Below are 20,582 nucleotides of genomic sequence, written 5' to 3' on the forward strand. Positions count from 1 at the left end.
CTGGATGTAGGTTTGCTTGCTGAGCTGGAAGGTTCATTTTCAGATGTTTCAGCACCATACTAGGTAACATCTTCAGTGAACCTCTGAATGAAGCATTGGTGATGAAGCCCGCTTTCTATTTATATGTTTGAGTTTCCTTGGGTTGGTGATATCATTTCCTATGGTGATGTCATTTCCTGTTCTTTTCCTCAGGGGGTGGCAAATGGGTACCAGGATACATGAACATCAACTAGCCACAAAAAGACATGACCCACTATCACTGGTATCCTTACGTATGGATGAGGAAGGTCACCACTTCGACTGGTACAACACATCCACCCTAGGACAAGCCAAACACAGACACAAACAATTCCTCGAAGCATAGCATTCCAACAGGAACTCGATCAACAACACATTGACTTGGATCACATTTACCATCCCTGAGAAAAAGAACAGGAAATGATATCACCAGAGTAAATGCTACCACAGGAAACGACATCAACCACCCAAGGAAACTCAAACATATAAATAGAAAACAGGCTACAGCACGAGTGCTTCATTTGGAAGCTCACTGATTATATTACCTATTATGGTGACGAAATGTCTGAAAACAAACCTTCCAGCTTAGTGAGCAAATCTACATTCATAATTTGTTTATGCTAGGTGACGATTTTGGCAACATAAAATACATTTGCAGTGAAACTTTGTATGAGAATTATTTGCAGGCTTCAGTTATTAAGTTTGCTCACATTAACTATAATAGACAAAATGTAATCAAGTCACCTGTAAACGTAAATAACTGCTCTATCATGTCGAAATAGTACATATCTGTAATGGATAAGAAAAAATATATAAAATATAATAAGGAATGATTAAAATCATTATACAGAGCTGTACAGGATACCAAATGGAATAGAAAAAATTCAATGCACTGTTACAAAATAAACCACAGCTACATGACAGGCGGAAATAGCTTTAAACAAAAAGAATTTCAGGACTATCAATATGTGTTTTTCTTCTGCAATGATCCTCAACGAGAAGTGATTAGTAAAAAAACTGTTTGAAAGGCTGTGAAATGCTGTTAAAGAAAATTGTACATTTTAATGTAAAAATGACTTATAGACTGAACTGAATAATTCTGCTCCGTTGAAATCAGCTTCTACAAAACAAAAATGACATACTAAATCAGGATTGTAAGCTCCTAAATATTGTTCACAAAGTTCTCATCAATGATGTTTTGGTTGTAATAAGAATGACAGACACCATTTTTCTGTATTATTTTATTATGTGCACTTGAAATATACATAGCCCAGAACAAGTTATCTTGAATATATTTTCATTAATTTGAGACATACCATTGCCTCATACTTGAGAAATTGAACAGAGATTTGAAAAAAATCAGTTTTATATTACTTTAGTTTCTTGAACACACTGAAATGTATTAAAAAATACTTACCAAAAGTGGCAGTAAATTAACTGGGAAATTATTCTGAGTTACACTTAATTAAATAAGACATTCTCCAGAATATACTAGTCACTGCAAGCACACAATTTTCACTGTTTACATAAATACCAAGCCCTTTGTCTTCAGGATGTCAAGTATGCTTTGTTTCAGATTTTACTTTTCTTTGTAAGAAGCTCTCAGTATTTATTCTACTGGCGATTTATTTTTCAGAAAGAGCATAAACAGGCATTGTGTGTGTCATAACCTTGAACGACTTGTTGAAGGAAAGACTACCTCCTTTTCAGAACACCACTTTTGCCAGCCTTGCTACCACTCCCAGATTTAGATGACTTGGAAGAAAATAGGCGAGTCATGAACTCTGAAACATCCGGCAACTCATGGTTCGGGTTCAACATATTCATGGATTGCTCCATCTCCTGGAATAGAATGCAGACATATATTGTGATGACACTGCAGGACGCGTCTCACTCCTATATTCATATAACAATATCATAAAACCGTGCTTTTAAGTGCACCAGAACCAGTTCAGACGAAAGCCAGCTGAGTTTGGGACACACAAACTGTGTATGTCAGCACCTAATATTTACAGTATACCAATATAAACATTATTTTCCAAAGGTAAAGCATGTGCATTTTTTAGCCTTCAAATAAAAAAACCCAGCTAGTAACCCTCCTTTATTCTAGCTACAACTATTGACTTGGAGAAATGAACGCTCTTTCCTATGATTACCTTTGAGTAAGACAAACTGTGTTGAGTAGGGTATTAACTGGCAGGCTGCGCTGGTCATTTGGAACCGATATCAAAGACAGAATGGATCAGGCAGCACAATTTTCACAACACATTATAATAGGAAGACCCATCTACAATATTAAAGTCAGTTGTTTTTTTTAGGAGAAAGTGAGAACTGCAGATGCTGGAGATCAGAGCTGAAAATGTGTTGCTGGAAAAGCGCAGAAGGTCAGAAGAAGGGCTTCCTGAAGGGCTCATGCCCGAAATGTCGATTCTCCTGCTCCTTGGATGCTGCCTGACCTGCGGCTCTTTTCCAGCAACACATTTTCAGTTTTTTTTAAGCCAAGCAACTGTTTCAAGTTCACCCTTATGTTAAGCAACACAGATAATTATGCAACTCCAATGATACAAGTGGAATTCTCAAGACCTATGCAAAATTATGAGTTATTTTTTCAGTTAGATAATGTAAAATGATTCATACCAAGTTTGTTCTGTGCCCAATAATCTAAGTACACTTCATTACTTCCCTCACAATGCATGCACATTCTTCATTAATAAAATGTTAAAAAGATTAGTTCTCTCAAATTAATTTGTGATATGTACGTAAATTTTGGGATTTAGCACTACCTCAGGGAAATTTATTTCCCACTGATTTTAAACATAGAAGTAGTGGATATAATTTTTTTCCATTAAAACATACTGGAACAAAATTCCTGTTAATGTTGATTTTTAAAGTTCAACTCAGCAAACATACCCGTCTCATGTCAGGATCATTTGTGTTGACCACTTTAGGCAATAGGAGGATGATTAACAATGGAAGAATCATCATCATGACCTGCACAAAATACAACAGTCAAATTGTAAAAATCTCTTCAAATTAGGTTACAGGTGAGTATTCAGCATAGTTTGGAGTGAAGACTATTCAGATATTTTGCTGCAAAGATACCTTCTTGGTTCTTGGTTTTGGGAGTAATACATCAGCATAGGTAGATGAAAAAGCCAAAAAGTATATTTTTAAGTTTTCAGACTTGGTGTCCAAAGGTTCAGTGTTGGGGCCTCAGCAATTTACAATTTATATTCATGCCTTACGTGTAGGGGAATCACTGTAATGCATCGAAGTTTTGTGGTGGAGGGTAGCATGTAAACAGTTGAGAACACAAACAAAGTTGTGTTTTATCAGCGTCTTGGACATGGAGTTGAGTCGGAGAGGGCAGGAAAATACTCGGCAGCTTCTTTAGGACGGCGCCACAATGAATTTCCAACATCAGAGTTTCCCAAGACAACTTGGGCGGGGGTGGAAATCAGGTCTGCTGACTACACCATAGAAACGGGCAACCAATAAAAATGATTAAGGCCCTAATTTGGGAGGTGCTTTTGCAGAATTGATGCTATTTTTGCCACTGATGGAATAGTCCTATCATGCGTGGAACCTGACAACAATTGTACAACAAGAGATAGCATGTGAACAGGAGGGTCCATGTCCCAAATGAGGTAGTGTGGTTACTGGAAGGAAAAGATAGATTGAATCTTGGATTTCATCCTGTACCCATCAGAACAATTTGTAAGAAATATCAATGTGAAAGAAAAACAATATTTATGAATGCAGACTGCAGATTTGTTGTCAACTGGACTCTGGAGAGACAATTTCTTGTAAATTGTCCTAATGACTGCAAGATGAAAAGCTTTCACAAAGTCTCTTTTTTCAGTTATAGCTAAATTTACACTAAGTACTTCATAGAAAAGGGCTAAAATCATAGTTACATAATTCAAAAAAACTTACCATAGGATTCATGAGGAAATCTGTCCAGCCCCATGTTTCTCTCTTCAGAAAATATGGCGGAGGGCCAGTAGATTTGATTTGTATGGGATATGGCAACCTAATAACTTCAGATGCTTTTAAGTAGTTCACATGTCTTGCTCTTGTAAGGAAACAATTTTTGAAAAGTTATTAAAAGAGTGAAACAACTTGACGGCCAGAAGGTTTTCTTTACCCAAACAGAAAGCCAAAGCGTTAAAACTTTTAAATATTACTAATCACTTTATTCAGACCACAGCAGCAGCAACAACTTTTACATTATAAAGTGCCTTTCATATAATGAAACAGCCCGAGGCCCTTCACAAGAGCATTAGAAAATGAAGTATGACACTAAGCCACATGAGGAGGTATTAAGTCTAAAGCTTTGTTAAAGAGGTATATTTTAAGGAGTTTCTGGGAGCAAGAGTGGTCAAAGACAAAACAGTCTGAAAATTAGTGGCCAAAGATGAGCGGACTGATTTTTTTGATAAAGTATCACGTTATGGTAGTGGTTTTCATGATCGGAGGAAAACTGCAAATGCTTCTAAGCTATTTCAGGTGGGTGGAATTACCAGACTAAGCGAGTAAAAACATCATTCCTCAATTTGTTCACTTTTATTCTTGTCAAGGCTGTGGATCAATTCGTTCACATCAAGTCATGAAAGTGATCCCACACAATCTCAGTGCAGCAAATGAATGCAGGATGAATTCCATAATAACATCAAAATAGGACCTTGCAAGATTATGTACATGCAAAGCAAAGCAAAGGGCTCTGTCAGGGCTTTGCAAACTACCTTCCAATTTGATCCCATTTTAAATTTCAAGAGTAACTTAGTGATGGAAAAGGCTGGATTACCCAATTACACTCATGTCCATGAACAAATATAAAGATATAAAAGAGTTTACAAATTAACACTACTCCAGACATCAGGAAAAACAAAGCGGCAATAAAGCAAAGGAACATTTTATATATTATTAGTGGGGCGTAACAGAACAGCATATATAAATATCAAGACCTATAATTTTAAAATAATTTGTAAAAATGTAATTTAATATGCTCAGGTAATATTTCTGCCAAATTCTTCATATACCCCATACTAATAGAAGACTCAGAAGTCTTTGCCCATCACTCAGACACACTCACTAAACAGATCCAACACATGCACACACACTTTGTAAAGAAATTATATCTTAGAATATCAATCTAAGTATAGCAACTGAGCATGTGCAAAAGGAGTTATGTTAGCAAGATTCCAGATCAAACAGAACTGGGTCCTGGGTTTGTAGGGATCGTGATAAGATGCTGTCACGTTCAATCAAGTCTGTGCCTTGTCACTCAACTGTAAATCACCACAACCTTCCCTCTCAAAACAAACACACAAACAAACACACACACACACCTGCGCATGCGCTCTATACTCCACTCAGTTATGCCTGCCTTCCCTCCCCAGACAAACCTACTCACTTGTGGCCTCCTTCCCCACTCAGCATACCACTTATTCCCTCTTCCACTCTCTTCTCCCTGGAGATTTTTGACAAAGTTTCAGATTATTATAGTACTTTTCATAATCGGAGAAAAAACACAGCTATTTCTAAGCTATGATAGGTAGGTGGAATTACAAATGGGACACATTTCATAAAGGCTAAAATTTGACAAAATATTGTTTGATGCGATGGAGAAGCACTATTAAGACTCGGACTTCAGGATCTGGATGCCAGCACTCAAACTCTTAACTGGGATATACCCTGATCCTTCAAATCATTACTTGAATAGGCGGTGTGACAGCTGTTATTCTGGCTTCATCCAAACCCACTTTGGCTCACATTCCACCCAAATGTTGCTGGAAACATTTCTTGCATTTTCCAGATGAAAAGGCATTCAGCTTTTGAACAAATTCAAGTTAAGAGGGGAAAGTATTTGGCATGAAAGAGGAAACTGAATACGCATGAACAGTTTTAAGAGGAAGCGCTAACAGGACTTGCACGTAATCTCAGTTGGCAATGAGATACAACATAAAAGGAAAATTTACATATATTAACAAATATTAAAATATCCCATTTCAATGCAAAGTTTCTCTATTTATTTCCTCCCACCCAACCTGAGCAAAAAGTCTAATAACTTGTGAAACTTCCGAGAGCTTTTGGCCCTAGTCCGTCCAAGTCAGTCTCCTCACCAAGCAACCACAACCCTCCCCCCGGCCCCACCCACCAATCATCATCAAGGCTCTTGTCTCCTGTCTCAGCTGCACCCAGTCTCTGCCTCCCTCCAGTTCTATAGTTTACTCTCATTCTTCTCTTGCCTTCGTCCACAGCTCTGGCCCCCACACTGGCCACAGATTGGCATTTCGCCTTGCTGTCTTCCCTCCAGCCTTAGCCCCCTCTTTAGTCTTCCAGCTTATCCAGCAGTAGTCACTCTCTCAATTGAGGTGGCAGTGGATGGCCCAGTGGTGGAAAGTGAAAGGAACTGCCATTCAGTTCCCCTCTGCTGAATCTGCCATCACTTCATGCTTATGCCACCTTAAGTTATCTTGAGAACATGATTTAAAAGCAGTTCTGGAATTTATATATTAATGAACCGAAACCTGCAACCCATCCTAAAAGTTGAAAGACCTAACAGCAGCCTATGTTTGTTCAATATGTTGTTTCAGTTGCATGACACTAATCTTTTGCTATAAATTCTGCCTTATGATCCTGCCGTACAGCTAACTGATGAAGGAGCAACGCTCGGAAAGCTAATGCTTCCAAATATATCTGTTGGACTACAACCTGGTGTTGTGTGATTTTTAACCAATTGGATTGACTGTCCCATTGTGACTGAGAGCAGCAGAGGCCAATCATGGACAGGCAATCTGACTGAGGGCACAATCAGCATAAAGCAGCTGAGTAACAGCTCACTCTCGGCTAGGCAGAAGGCAGGATCCTGCCAAACAACATGAGGTACTCAACCTTGGGAGATTTTTGAAAAGGAGTAGAGTGAAATGATGAGGCAGACATGACAGAACACTGAGTTGAGATACTTCTGGCAAAGGGTGAGGACAGTCCATGCGCAAGAAGAGAATCAGAACCCTTTAAAATGGCCCAGCCTTTTGTTAGATCTTGGTGACTGTCTCAGTAATGGATTCACAAATATTTTAAAAATATAAATAAAGAAAAGTTACTGCAGTGTGACCTAATACAACTGGATATTAAGAAATGCAAGCCTTGCAAAAAGCAATTTCAAATTAACTGAAATTAAAAATGCTAGTCAATGATTAGCTCAGTCTTACCTGATTTTACCTTTGGATGTTATATCCACTCGCACAGGTTCAAAGCGATAGGCTGGTGATACTATTTCCACCACATATGAACCAGAAGGAACATCGTTTACAGTGAACGTCCCATCTGTCCTGTAAAGTGAAATGTATAGGGTCCTTCAGAACATCACCGTGTTAAACACCATTCGCATACTCCAAAAGTAACTATCAGCAATAACGTGGAGCAGAATAACTGAATATAAACTAGAAAGAGATCAAGTAACGAAGTGAATTAATTTCTTAACATGCCGAGTCACTATGGAACAAAATCAATGGCGATATAGAATAAGGAGAGGAGAGCAATAGCATCGGTAGGAGACTGGATTTTGAGAAAAGATTGGAGAAATTCAGGCCTTTTCACTTCAAAAAGAGGCAACTGAGACTTCGACTTCGGTGACAATAAATGGCAACTAGAAATACCTTTCTTCCAATTAAACAGCAGCGATGGAAGGAACATTATGCTCAAATGAGAAAAAAGCAAAATCTTCTTGTAAAGCACAACCACATTAAATTGACCTTTAGGAAAAACAATGGAGGCAAAAATTCTGGAAATCAATTAAAAAACTGGTGGATATTTTAATGGAATGAAGGGCTATAGTTCATGATACCTGCCCAAGATAAGAATAATGATTTTCTTCCAAATTGATTTTGTAGATTTTTCACAACATGATTATTTTAGTCTACATCAGTTATTTTAAACCACTTTTCCATTTTGCAAAAGATTTGTTGATACAATGTAGACATAAACTTTAACCCATCTCTTGTTAATACTTCATGAATAACCCAACCATGCAGATGAACCAATAACCTCTTCACTTACAGCTTAAACTAACCTTCCTTGTATGTTGTCGCTTTTTGAGAATTATTTTTCAATAATAAAGCAAAACTGTTTAGCTATTTGTGCCAACTAAGAAATGAAATACTTAAAAGGTACTTAAAGTATTTGAAAAATAAAAGACACAGAGAGAGGCAAGGACATAGATTAAATTTAAAATTGGTCCATTTAAAACAAAGACAATGGGCCAAATAGCATAATTGTATTATAATTTTAAGATAATTTATGCATCAAAAACATATTTGAATTTTAGGTTTTACCATTTTAAATAACAGCCAAATTATCAGCAAAGATACCCTGTAAAAATAAATAGTTAATTGACAGTACCTGGTGCAGTAATGAATTATAAAGAAAGTCCCAGTGTTAATCTTTAGTCTAGAAAGACTTGTCACTTTCAAGCAGAATGACAACAGGAAGCCAATAACTGGTTTCAGCACATCTAAATTTCAATACGATACCCAAGTAGCTCAGTTTACAGAGGGTATCAAGTGAGAAGTTGGCATAACTGACACAACCAACACAAATCAGCTGAGATAGCTGACAAAACAATGGAAATATCTAGCAGCAAGGATTAATACCCTCAGGAGAATAACCGGAGTAAACAGATTTAGAAGTAGCCCAATGTTTTATTGAACTGTAAAAGACTTTTTTCAGCAGTTGCCCACAGTGTTGCCCATTTCGCAACAACACAAAACTGGTATTTAAGCAGAGACCACCAGACATCTTAAAGTGCTGATAGGCAGTGAATTATTTTTAAAGTTTAATCACTGTTGCAACACTGCTTTCAATTTACACCAAGCAAGCCCCCACAAACAGCAACATGATAACAGCAAGATCATTAATTTTAGTGATATAGCAGGATGCATAACAACTGGAACAACAGAGATGACTCACCTGCTATTATTATGAAATAGTGCCAGGGGATCTTTTAGTAAGTCTATTCCCCATTGAGCCACTAGAGAAACAAAACTCCCTTGTTGTCACACTTGTTGAACTGTGGGGATACTTTAAAATGTATTTCATCAGAGTAAGACGACTACAGATTCACATCCCAACCCAGAACCATAAACCAAAACTGGACATTTCAGTTCATCACAGAGAGGTGGATTGTTGGGGGCACCATTTTTCAGATGAGACATTGGACTGAGGCCTAATTCATCCCCCGGAGATGAGCACAAAAATCTCTCATGGCCACAGTTTTGAAGACCACACGAGAGTTATCTCCAGTGCTTTGGCTAATATTCACTCAGATTATCTGGATCATTTGACACAATTGTTTATGGAAAGTTGCTGTGCACCAATATTTTCTAAATCACACTAGTTCCTAAATTTCTAAACCAATTCATTGGTTGTAAAGCTTTTTGGGGCATTTTGAGATCTGGACAAATGGCTCCAAGTCTTTTTTTAAAATTTAATAGACAAGCAATCTAAGGCACTGGATTGATATATAGCTTATTTCAAGATCTGCGTTCTCATCCCATCAATTAGCTGTGGCTCAAATCTCCTTCAAGCCCAGTTGGAGGCCAAATGCAATCAACATAAATTGTTTGTAAAAAACCTTGACACCCCACCCACCATCTTTTTTAAACATCACCTGCTGCAGAGTCTGCAGATCCAGCACAAGGTTGTTTCATTATATCAGGAGTCACAACCCTGAAGTGGAATAAAGTCATCTTTGGTTTTGAGGGACTGCCTCGGAACAAGGGTAGGACACAGCCCTTTTGAGACAAAACAAGTCCCACTTCAGAGCTTGAACAAAAATCAAGGCTGACGGCGCTTTGTGCTCAGCACAGGACAAGTCCTGCACCATCAGACATGCCACCTTCCATATGATACATCGAACGGAGGTGAAATCTGACTGCACGGGTTGATGGTAAAGATCCTGTAGCACTATTTTAGGGAAGGGCAGGGAAGTTGTTGCCAACATCAGTCCCTCGAACACCGGGAGTCCAAACTGCCAGCTGCAATTCCTGCCTAAGATCACACTTCAAAGACAGCAGTTTACAGACTGCCGAGCACTTTAAAACGCCGGGTGGTCGCGGCAGGCGCTATGCAAATGCAAGTTCTAACTGACGGCCCTTTTCTGAGGTGGCGAAAGGAGTTGGACAGGCATCCCCAGTCCGGATCGTGCTCCCTCCCCTCCAGCTGCTCGGATCGACAAGACCGTGACAGAGGGAAGTGAGGCCCCAGCTCTAGGCCCAGTCCCCAGCCTCTCCTTACTTGAAGAAGCCGACATGTTCCTCTCCCTCCACCAACACCCGCGCTGTGTGGATCCAATCCTGCGGCCTGACGCCGGGCACCACCGCCCGGCCCTCGATTTTAAACTTCTCCCCGACACCCTCGGCCTCGGAGCCGGCGCCCAGCCGGAGAACCAGCAGGAAACACAGGAGCCGGGAGACGACGAGCACCTCCAGCGCCAACGCCATCCTCCTCAGCCTGAAGGGTGTGAACCCTCACCTTTCAACCGTGACCTCTGGGTCCCGCCTGCACGAGGTTCCAAATCACTCTGAGCTGTCAATCATCGCCAAACTGCAGCTACCCCCAGTGAGGATCCGAGACATGCAAATCATTGTGACATCTTTCAAATATATGCAATCATGCACCTCAGCAGACAGGATGCATTTATTTAGATAGATACATACAGGAAATACACACCATATAAAGCAAAATAGCGCCGCTATATTTCTATATTTTTCCTAATTACAAAAGAACTGTAATGCAAAGTTTTAGCTTTCTTCATTTTTCTATTTTTGTACCTAATCTATTTTAGTACCTTAGATGGTGACCTTGTACATTTTTCACTGTACTCCATTACCTTTATACTTGAGCAGACACAACAATAAAACTTAAACGGCAAGACCATAGTTAGGCTTCCAAAAGCTTGAATGAGATCACACTCACTCACCCCCAAATTATCTGATTTGTACAGGGAGTTGTGGAATTGGTAACCGCACGATCTGAGAGGCTGTCGAGTGCCTTAAAGCTCACCTCCCAAATGTCATTAGGTAAAAAAAACATACCATACTTCGTTAACATTGTGGGCATACTTCAAAAGAGATGTGGTGACCCTCGGATTAGAGGTGACTGGTTTGATGAGAACAGTGATGGTTCAAGATGACAGCTTATTGTCAAGCTGCAGCTACACCCATTTAGGGTCTGAGAGGCGCAAATCATTACGACATCTCCAGGACAATTAGGGATAAGGAACAATTACTAGCCTTGTTAAAACACCTCCTATAAAACAATAAAATTAAACTTTTCGTACTAGACACTGTCTGCCCAGTGAAATATTAATGTAACCTTGCTTTTTGTAGTCACTTAGCTTCCTAGTCAATTCTACTACCTGTTTCATGATTGAGGGGTTTTTAACTTTAATATCTTCATTGGAATTGATTGCTTTATTTTGGTAAAACTATTTTTCTAAATATGATCTCAGTTTGATTATTGTAGATTGTTCATAAAAGACATTACAAGAATTACAGATTTCCTGTGGAATAGCAATAAAGTCAAAGGCTAATCACTTGGGAAATTAGATTTGTACAAATATATAGATAGCTTTTTATTAGAAACCCACAATGAAGCTCATGTTAAAGAGGTCACTCCCAGCAACTTCACTATTTGAAGATAGAATGCCAATGAAGGAAGTAAACTTCATAAGAACTAGGAGCAGGAATAAGCAATTCAGCCCCTCTAACCTTCTCCATCATAAAACACAATCATGGATGACCTCATCTCAGCCTCAACTTCACTTTCCTATCTGCTTTCATACTTTTTACCCAATTATTAATTAAACAGCTATCTATATTCCCAAATTTATTCAGTGTCGTGGAGTCCACTGCATAAGTGAATTACACAGATTCACGAACCTTTGAGAGAAGTAATTCACCATTATCTTAGTTTTAAATCTGCCATCCTTTGCCTAAATCTGTGACTTCTCATTTTAGATTGCCCGACAGAAGGATTCTTGATGTTGTTCATCTGGATTTTCAAAATGTAATAGGTAGGAATCACAAGAGGTTGCTAGATACCACAATTCTTACTATTTTCAAAGGACCTGACAGATGCAAGTTATTTTCAAAACAAAACTTGAGTTATATTGTATGTTTCAAATAATTCAAATTCAACAAGGAACTCACCGGCACATGACCTGATCTAAGGCAGATAAGTTGATGAATACATACATTACATACAAGTGAATCCCCAAAAGGCGTAGCTAGTTCATGTTCTCCAACATCAATTTACAGCACCTTAGAAATAACTACTCTGCACACATTCATTTTTTTTTTTTACACAAAAATTCTGGTGATCCTTTTGGAAAAAAGCTGTTAAGTTAAAGAACAATGACTATGTTCAGGAGGAGCTTTATAACTGCCCCATACATGCAAGAGAGGTGTTAGAGTCTATTTATAGGCACTGAATAGAACATTGTGGTCTTCTAAATATTTATAACATTGACGTCTTTATTGTAAACAATGTCAGCAAATGTATTTGCAATGAATGCAGCATATTAACCATTGCCACGTATATCATCATTTTTTTTTGGAACAGCTTTTTTTAATAATGTAATTTGAATTACTAATTTATTGCATGTGAAGATGCCTTACCACACAGAATACTAGAATTTGCTTTGTGTTAATAAAGGGGACATAAACTGTTTATACAAACTATTGTGGTATAATCATGAATACATCCTGCTTTTATCACTTGTAAAATAAGTGCATATAATGCAACTTGTATGATTTCAGTTTTGGCTAATATCTCTAAGCCACCTGCTATTGGAATGATATGATTAAATTGGAAAGGGTTCAGAAAAGATTTACCAAGATGCTACCAAGACAAGAAGACTTGAGCTGTAAGGATAGGCTGGGACTTTTTCCCTGGAGTGTAGAAGGTTGAGGGGTGACATTATAGAGGTTTATAAAATCATGAGGAGCATAGCTAAAGCGAACAGCAAAAGTCTGGGTTGGAGGAGTTCAAAACTCGAGGGCATATTTTTAAAAATAAAGGCGAAAGATTTGAAAGGGACCAGAGGGGCAACTTTTTCTCAGAGGTTGAAATGTGTATGTGGAATGAACTGCCAGAGGAAGTGGTAGATGCAGGTACAGTTACAACATTTAAAAAGACATTTGGACAGGTACATGAATAGAAAAGTTTTAGAAGGATACGGACCAAACGCAGGCAAGTGGGCAGAGTTTATTTTGGGAAACTTGGTTGGCATGGATGAATTGGACCAAAGGATGTTTCCATGCTGCATGACTATTCTTTGGACGAGTCTGGGATTTGTACATCAAATCTAGTAGAACAACAGACATTTTGTACTATGTTTCATCATTGATGAAATATCTCATTTTGTAAAACATTAGGAACAACTAATCTCAATATTGAATTTTTTATTTAAAATTGCATGAGAATATTTAGCGATAACTAACTGTACTCCATAGAACTTTCTTAGGATGCTGCAGTAACATTTGTATTTACTTCTGTAGATTAGCGGGTTTCAGTTAAAGCCTGCCTAAAAACATCTAAAAATAAATATGAACAATATTTATGTAGACTTCCCTCTACAATGCTTTGCTATTCACTATCCAAATTAGGATTTTCAGCTAATTACCACATTTCACAATGGTGCTTTGCATAGCTCTATGAATATCAAAAGTAACTTTTCTACATATATTAGCACATTTATAGCTTGTTGTTAGTTCAGTTCATAGCATGACAATTGGTAACTTTCCAAACTATGAAATCATTTTTGGCCTCAATATTTCATTGTTAACATATCAAAGCATTCCATTTTCAGAATAAATATTACCAGAACTTAATGGAACAATCAAAAATGATGTATTTTACCAATGATTAAACAATCAAGTTGTAGCCAAATTCTCTTTCAGCTTCCCATTTATTACAAAGCATGTTACATGAAGAACAGAGGCACTATTTCACGAGCAGAGAAATATGTTACTCTTTCACTGTATGAGGGAGGTCCGTTAATATTTTCACTAACTCTAATGTTGACTGATCACTCTCCTAAAGTCAATTACTACTACTAGTTTGTTATCTAATCTCTTCTGGGGCTATTTATTCTTAGTTTCTACCAGGGTTGGTGAAAATAAAATCACTTCGTCACTTCAAAAAAACCTTTAAAATATTCAATAGTATGTGCACCTATAAAAGTGATTACATCAAATTATACAGGAATTCAAGTATATTTGAAGAAAAATAATCTTTTCTTAATTTCAAATACTGGACTGCGAATATAACTTATGCAACTATGTAGAATTTGTTTCGGTCTTTATTGAATAAGTCATAAGAGTAACCACTGACTATCAAATTTCAGTTTGGCAAATATGCCTCCAGCTAAAATCTCATTTCAAACTAAGTTACTTGATTACACCCTGCTTTTCAGAAAGAAAAACAGTAGTGCACTTGCACCAAAAGTTAGCTGAGTGAATAACTTAAGTGGTATTGTACCCAAGTTAGATCCCAACAAAATAGTAAAATCTGATGCTGCAGTAGATTCGAATTTTATCAAACTCGTTCGCTTGGAATGTGAAGGAAAAAATGGTACAAATAGTACAGAATGTACACCATGTCAACAGACCATTTTTAGTCCATCTGATCCATTCCAAAGTTAATGCTCCTCATGCATCTCTTCCCAATTACCCCTCGCTGTATCAGAATAACCTTTAGCCCACATTTCAGTTGATCTATGCCAGCCACCTCAACAACACCTTTGGGGAAAATTGATGTACAGAGATATCTGGGTGTTCAGGTCCATTGCTCCCTGAAGGTGGCAACGCAGGTCAGTAAAGTGGTCAAGAAGGCATATGGCATGCTTCCCTTCATTGGATAGGATATTAAGTACAAGAGTTGGCAGTTGTATAGGACTTTGGTTTGGCCGCATTTGGAATACTGTGTACAGTTCTGGTCGCCACATTCTTTGGAGAGGATGCAGAGGAGGTTCACCAGGATGTTGCCTGGTATGGAGGGTGCTAGCTATAAAGATAGGTTGAATAGATTAGGATTATTTTCATTAGAAAGACAGAGGTTGAGGGGGGACCTGATTGAGGTCAACAAAATCATGAGGGGTAGAGACAGGGTGGATAGCAAGAAGCTTTTTCCCCAGAGTGCGGAACTTAATTACTCGGGGTCATGAATTCAAAGTGAGGGGAGAAAGGTTTAAGGGGAGATATGCATGGAAAGTTCTTTACGCAGAGGGTGGTGGGGATCTGGAACATGTTGCCAGTGGAGGTGGTAGAGGCGGGAACGATAGCGTCATTTCAGATGTATCTATACAGATAGATGAACGGGCAGGGAGCAAAGGAATACAGATCTTTAGAAAATAGGCGACAGGTTTAGATAGAGATTCGGGATCAGTGCACGCTTGGAGGGCCGAAGGGCCTGTTCATGTGCTGGAAATTTCTTTGTTCTTTGTTATAAGCAATGTTGTTTTCACCTTACTTGTTGAGAGTAAGCTTTTTGTTCTACTATGCAATTCTTTTAGAATTGACAAGTGACCACAGAGAGCAAATCTTACAGTATTTGGAAGCAGTGAAAATAGGAAGGCTACAAAATGTACTCTGGGTTTGCCAAATCAAGGGTGGCTTGATAGCATCACTGTTGACCTCAGTCCTGAATAGTGTAGCTGCCAGACCAAAGTTATAACTCGTGTGGATAAAACCAGAGGGAGGGAAAAAGCTACTTGACACGGACATCAATCTGCTCCATCTCTTGATAATAGTAGTTAAGGATGTGTCCACTGCAAAGTCCTCATAAAGAAGTACAAGACATATATATCAATAAGGAAAAAGTAACTAACTTGTAACTCCTTGTAACAAGACTCAGCTTCCTCCTCCAAGAACATATCAAATTCCTTCAGGGTCAGTTCAGTACCTACCAATGTTACAAACCAACAAAAATTCAAATTGCACATACATTTCTTTTGATCCAGTGATTTTTTTGCCTTTGAAATATTTCTTAAAGTCCTATTTCCATTCATAACCATGTTTTCTTACTTTTAATGGGTAAAAATTCGTGCAGACACACCAAGTTGCCCAATCCCATGCAATGGTATTTGGCCCACCTTTGAATTATTCTGAATGAATAAATTAAGATTTAGAACTCTTAGTTTTTAAATTATTGTAGGATGTTCACCAATAGCACTATATCCAGGAGTCTTTATTGATTACAGAATCAGAAGGGGGAGGTTCCAAATCACACTCCAGAATCTATAACCTAGGTTGACACTTTGTGCAAAACAAGAGAGTACTACACTGACAGAGCTATCATCTGAATGAATAATTAAATTGAAGTTTAGCTTACAACCTCAAGGAGACATAAAAGATTCTGTGGTACCATTTCAAAGAGCAGCAAGGAAGCTCTCGGTCTTATTCCTCAACCAACAAATTATCTGGTTACCACATTACTGTTGTAGGATCTTGCTGTGTGCAAATTGGCTACCCACTCCCTACATTACAACAATCTTCAAAAGCACTTCATTAAATGTATCAATATGCTTCACAGGAACAGTGCATAAGAAAGGCACTATATAAATGCAAGTTATTCTCCTACAGAACAACATCCTGATATCCATTCTGAATAAGCCCTACATTTTCTATTCCTTCAACTCTCATATACATCTAGACAGGCATGTCAGACATTTCTCTACATGAATGTGAAATGAAGGGTGAACCAACTGAAATATTTAAGAATAAACAGTGTTATAAGCATAGACTTAGAAAATGCTTCCACAGTTGGAGGAGTTCAGATTGAGATGACATAACTTGGGATGTTTGGTACTGTCAGAAGCTATTTTCCGCTCTTTTAGTATTCTTATTTATGACCTGTCTTATCATCTTTAATAGATTCAATCTGGTCCTAGAATGTTAGCCATATCTCCATAAAACCCCCAAAAAAACGTTTGCACTATTATCAACCCTGTGTTAATCACTTCATGTTTTTGCAATAGTACTGTAAATATTTACCTATAATTGGGCATTTCCTTTCAACATAAAGCAAAAGCAGAAAGAAAACTGTAACAAAACAGGAATCCAAACCACATTTCATTGAATAAACTCACTAAAAAGAAATTGATGCACAAGAAATTGAGCACTATGTAAAGACATAGCATTTTTTATTTAAGTGCAAAGTCACAAGAAATGTCTACTTTAATGTTTCAATTAAAAGAATACAGTGCTATGCACATTTTGTTAAGGTGACCTTACTGATATTAGTAAACAGCTGCATGCTCTACTATGGTGCTTTCTTTACTGAAATTATAACTTATTATTGTTGCACAGTCATATGCAAATTTTACAACCTTGAATCAAATATACAGAAAATACATTCATAGTGTCCAAGAGCACTGAAGCAGCATTTCAGTGCAGTTGATTGGCACCAGTCTGACAATATTGAAGAACACAGACCTTCTCCTGTCCAAGTTAGGCTACATGAATCTGGAACGCAAAACAGTGTCACATCATCAGCTCACAGAGTCGAGGATATGCCTCTTGGCGAATAAACCACTTCAATGTGAAGTAGCTTCATTGGGTTCAATAGTGGTTTCGAACATAATTTGCAACCAACTTTGTGCTGAGCCTACTTTGATCACTTTCTGCAGTGTTGGTCTCCCGAATATTTTAACAAACAAGGAGGTTGAAATGATGTTGCAAAGCAGCTTTCAACTGCTGATAGTACTTGAAAAAATGAAGTCCCCTGGATACTGCATATATTTAGTACAATTGCTCCAGGTAGGTTCCCACACTCTGCAGAAACAAAATTAAAATTTCAGCTCGTTAAAACATCCTTAACATGAGCCAAGACGACTTACTATTAGATTGAAACCAACAAAACTTACATTCTATCCAAAATTAAAAGATTTGGAGGTTGCTGCACATCACCAAAATACAAAGTTTGATTATCTACATCAGCAACTGACAAATATTACTGGGAATCTTGGCAAAACATAGCAAAGTTGTGAAAAGGACTCCCAAACAATTGAAACTTGTCTATTTTATAATACTTGTCTGCTCGGAAAAGGCTTTCACTTACCCATCATTCACAACTGCTCTGTCAAGCAATGTGCTTGACAAGTATAATTACATGGTCAACATATGGAGGTTCAATCATTAAATAAAACAAATTGTTTTGATGACAAATTGTGAAAATCACTTCTGTCACTACAGCTTTAGAACTGCATTATAAAAATTTGAAATAAAAAGCTAAATAAATTTCTTTTTCCCTTCGATGTCTATTCTCGACAGCTGTCAAAGTGTCAACCCAATCAAAATGTGTGAAGACACAAGGCGCTGCAACCAAATAAGGTACTAAATCAGATACTCCATATTGAGGAGTTAAATATCTTTTCACTTTCACTGGGGAAAGAAAAAAAGGACAACTGAAGATATATGTGAATATATCTGATACCAATTGCAAGGAAGCAACAGTAATGTCAACATACAAAGGTCATTGGCATGTACCCATGTAGCAGATGCACACATCATATATGTTAACAGACATATTTTAGGGCAATAAAAGAATGGAAATCTGTAACAATGATGACATTTTTTTTAAAAATCCATATAGTGTGGAAGAAAGCTATTCGGCCCATTGAATCTACATTGACCCTTCAAAGAGCATTCCTCCCAGACCCACTCACCAACCCAACAATCCCCGCCCCTCCACACCCCCGGAATCCTGCATTCATTGCCCATGGCTGATCCACCTAACCGGCACGTTTTCACACTGTGGAAGGAAACTAGAGCACCCGGAGGAAACCCACACAAACACAAGGAGAATGCAAAATTCCATATAGTCAGAGGGCGGAATCACACCCGGGTCCCTGGCACTACGAGGCAGCAGTGTTAACTACTGAGCCACTGCGCTACATGCAGAGGAAGCAAATTATAAGTTCTTGTTGCTTTGAATTGCAAATGCAAGTAGGTAAAGTTCTTATAATTTCTTTTCCCCCATTTTCTGAATGGTATAGAGCAGGACAAGATTTTAAGCTGATGAAAATGGAAATAGTTTTTCTAGAAAGTTTAGCAGAATTAGAGCCAAATGATTTCATTTAGACTTATCTTACCTTTCTAAAAAAAAGCTAGATGTCTTATGCCTGATATTCTGAAGGGAAATGAGAAAGTGGTATGTGGAATGAAAAGGGAATTATAACATTTTCCCTTATTTCTTTATGGATTAAAGACTAACTTAAATTTTCAGAAAGGTAAGCTTGAACATATAAAATAGCATTTAAAAACAGTGGAAGTACATGCCAGTTGTAATTCCCTTTAACAATCAAATGAAGTGAGAATAATATCAAAAACACCAGCACATGTGGCCACAGAATGCAGTTTGTTAACCATATTAACAATGGTTTGGTTCATCACTTTGTTAATTCTACCACCAAAAGTAAATTCTGCAGAAGCAATAGAATATTGGACAAGGTTTTGCAATAGAAATAACAATGAGGGTATGATTATTCACTGTTGTCCAATTTGCTCAATAATAACAATGTCTGGTATTTGTATATGCAGTTAATACTAAAATCTTGATGCTTTCAAAACGTGTGCTGCAACAATCCTTGGCACTGAAATCCATTTAAATTTGAAGTTGTGATTGGGCGAACTAAAATGCCATAAAAAGTCTTGCACACTCCAGTCTACGTGAATTTTTAATGTAGTAAGTCATAACCATGTGGTGGCAATAGAAGTTTTACATGTTCAGAGATTTAGTCCTTCAGGATTTAGTGTTGGGATTTAAGAGAAAAATGTTTGTCTACTTTGTAGTATCGCTTGCTACACATGCACTCCTAACCCCACCCTTTCTCCCCCCACCACTGTGTTTTTTTTTGTATGCAATTTAAATTGCACTTAAAGTGCCTGGTTTAGATTCTGTCTGCCCCTGGGAATACCTCAAGGTTCAAGAGTCTTGCTGTTTCTTTCCCAGTTCAGAAACAGATGAGAGAGGTTGATGTGCAGAAAATGAGCTCAAAAGTTGCAATATGCCACTTAAAAGTTCAGCAGAGGCTTGTCAGCAGCTAACAGCAAGACTAATTGGAAAGAGAAACTTTTGCCACTGATTGCAAAATCTAGGCAGATTTTTTTTCCCCAGGAGTGTGGAGGTAGAATAATTGAGTGATTAAAAGAAGAACCGATTAAACAGTTCTTACCTTAGCTACTTTTCCAGTATACCCTGGAACTGAAGATAATTGAAAGCCTTGCTCCCGTAGTTGTCGTAGCTGATCTTTCAAAACCTTTACGTTTCTAGAATAAGTATTTCAAAAGATTAATATTAATTTTCAAGCTGCCTAGAAAGTAATTTCATCAGGGTGCAAGAGTTTAGGAAATACTACTCTAAAAATATGAAATGCAACAGAATTCCGTATGTCTCAAATAAATAACATGAATTATTTTTTATTTTTGGAGTACTCATCATTTTGCAGTGAGTTAACTACTTTACTTTAGTGCACAATAAAAGTAGGTTGAAAGTCA

The 20,582-nt window shown here is 37.8% G+C and overlaps 2 protein-coding genes across 4 annotated transcripts in view; both read right to left on the minus strand.

The window, feature by feature from the left end:
• Positions 1-1,244: 1,244 nt before the first annotated feature.
• On the minus strand, positions 1,245-10,568 carry emc7b (ER membrane protein complex subunit 7b). Of its 2 annotated transcripts, XM_072569078.1 has the most exons (6): positions 10,318-10,568; positions 7,236-7,355; positions 5,435-5,491; positions 3,955-4,093; positions 2,929-3,009; positions 1,245-1,860 (listed from the first exon to the last, which is right to left on the minus strand). In XM_072569078.1, the coding sequence occupies exons 1-6, from the start codon at positions 10,521-10,523 to the stop codon at positions 1,714-1,716; spliced, it is 750 nt and encodes a 249-aa protein (XP_072425179.1). In that variant the 5' UTR covers positions 10,524-10,568; the 3' UTR covers positions 1,245-1,713. The 2 variants fall into 2 exon arrangements, with proteins under 2 accessions (XP_072425179.1, XP_072425180.1); XM_072569079.1 differs by lacking the exon at positions 5,435-5,491 and having other exon boundaries at positions 10,318-10,565.
• Positions 10,569-17,189: 6,621 nt separating this feature from the next.
• The window catches only part of katnbl1 (katanin p80 subunit B-like 1), a 39,196-nt gene continuing 35,803 nt past the window's right edge, over positions 17,190-20,582 (minus strand). For both annotated transcript variants that reach the window (XM_072569077.1, XM_072569076.1), the window contains 2 exons: positions 20,261-20,354; positions 17,190-17,858 (listed from right to left, as the gene is read on the minus strand). In XM_072569077.1, the coding sequence (XP_072425178.1) occupies positions 17,826-17,858; positions 20,261-20,354 (127 nt within the window). In that variant the 3' untranslated portion in view covers positions 17,190-17,825. The remainder of the gene's footprint in view (positions 17,859-20,260; positions 20,355-20,582) is intronic.

Source organism: Chiloscyllium punctatum, chromosome 4 (assembly GCF_047496795.1).
Source record: "Chiloscyllium punctatum isolate Juve2018m chromosome 4, sChiPun1.3, whole genome shotgun sequence".
NCBI lineage: Eukaryota > Metazoa > Chordata > Chondrichthyes > Orectolobiformes > Hemiscylliidae > Chiloscyllium > Chiloscyllium punctatum.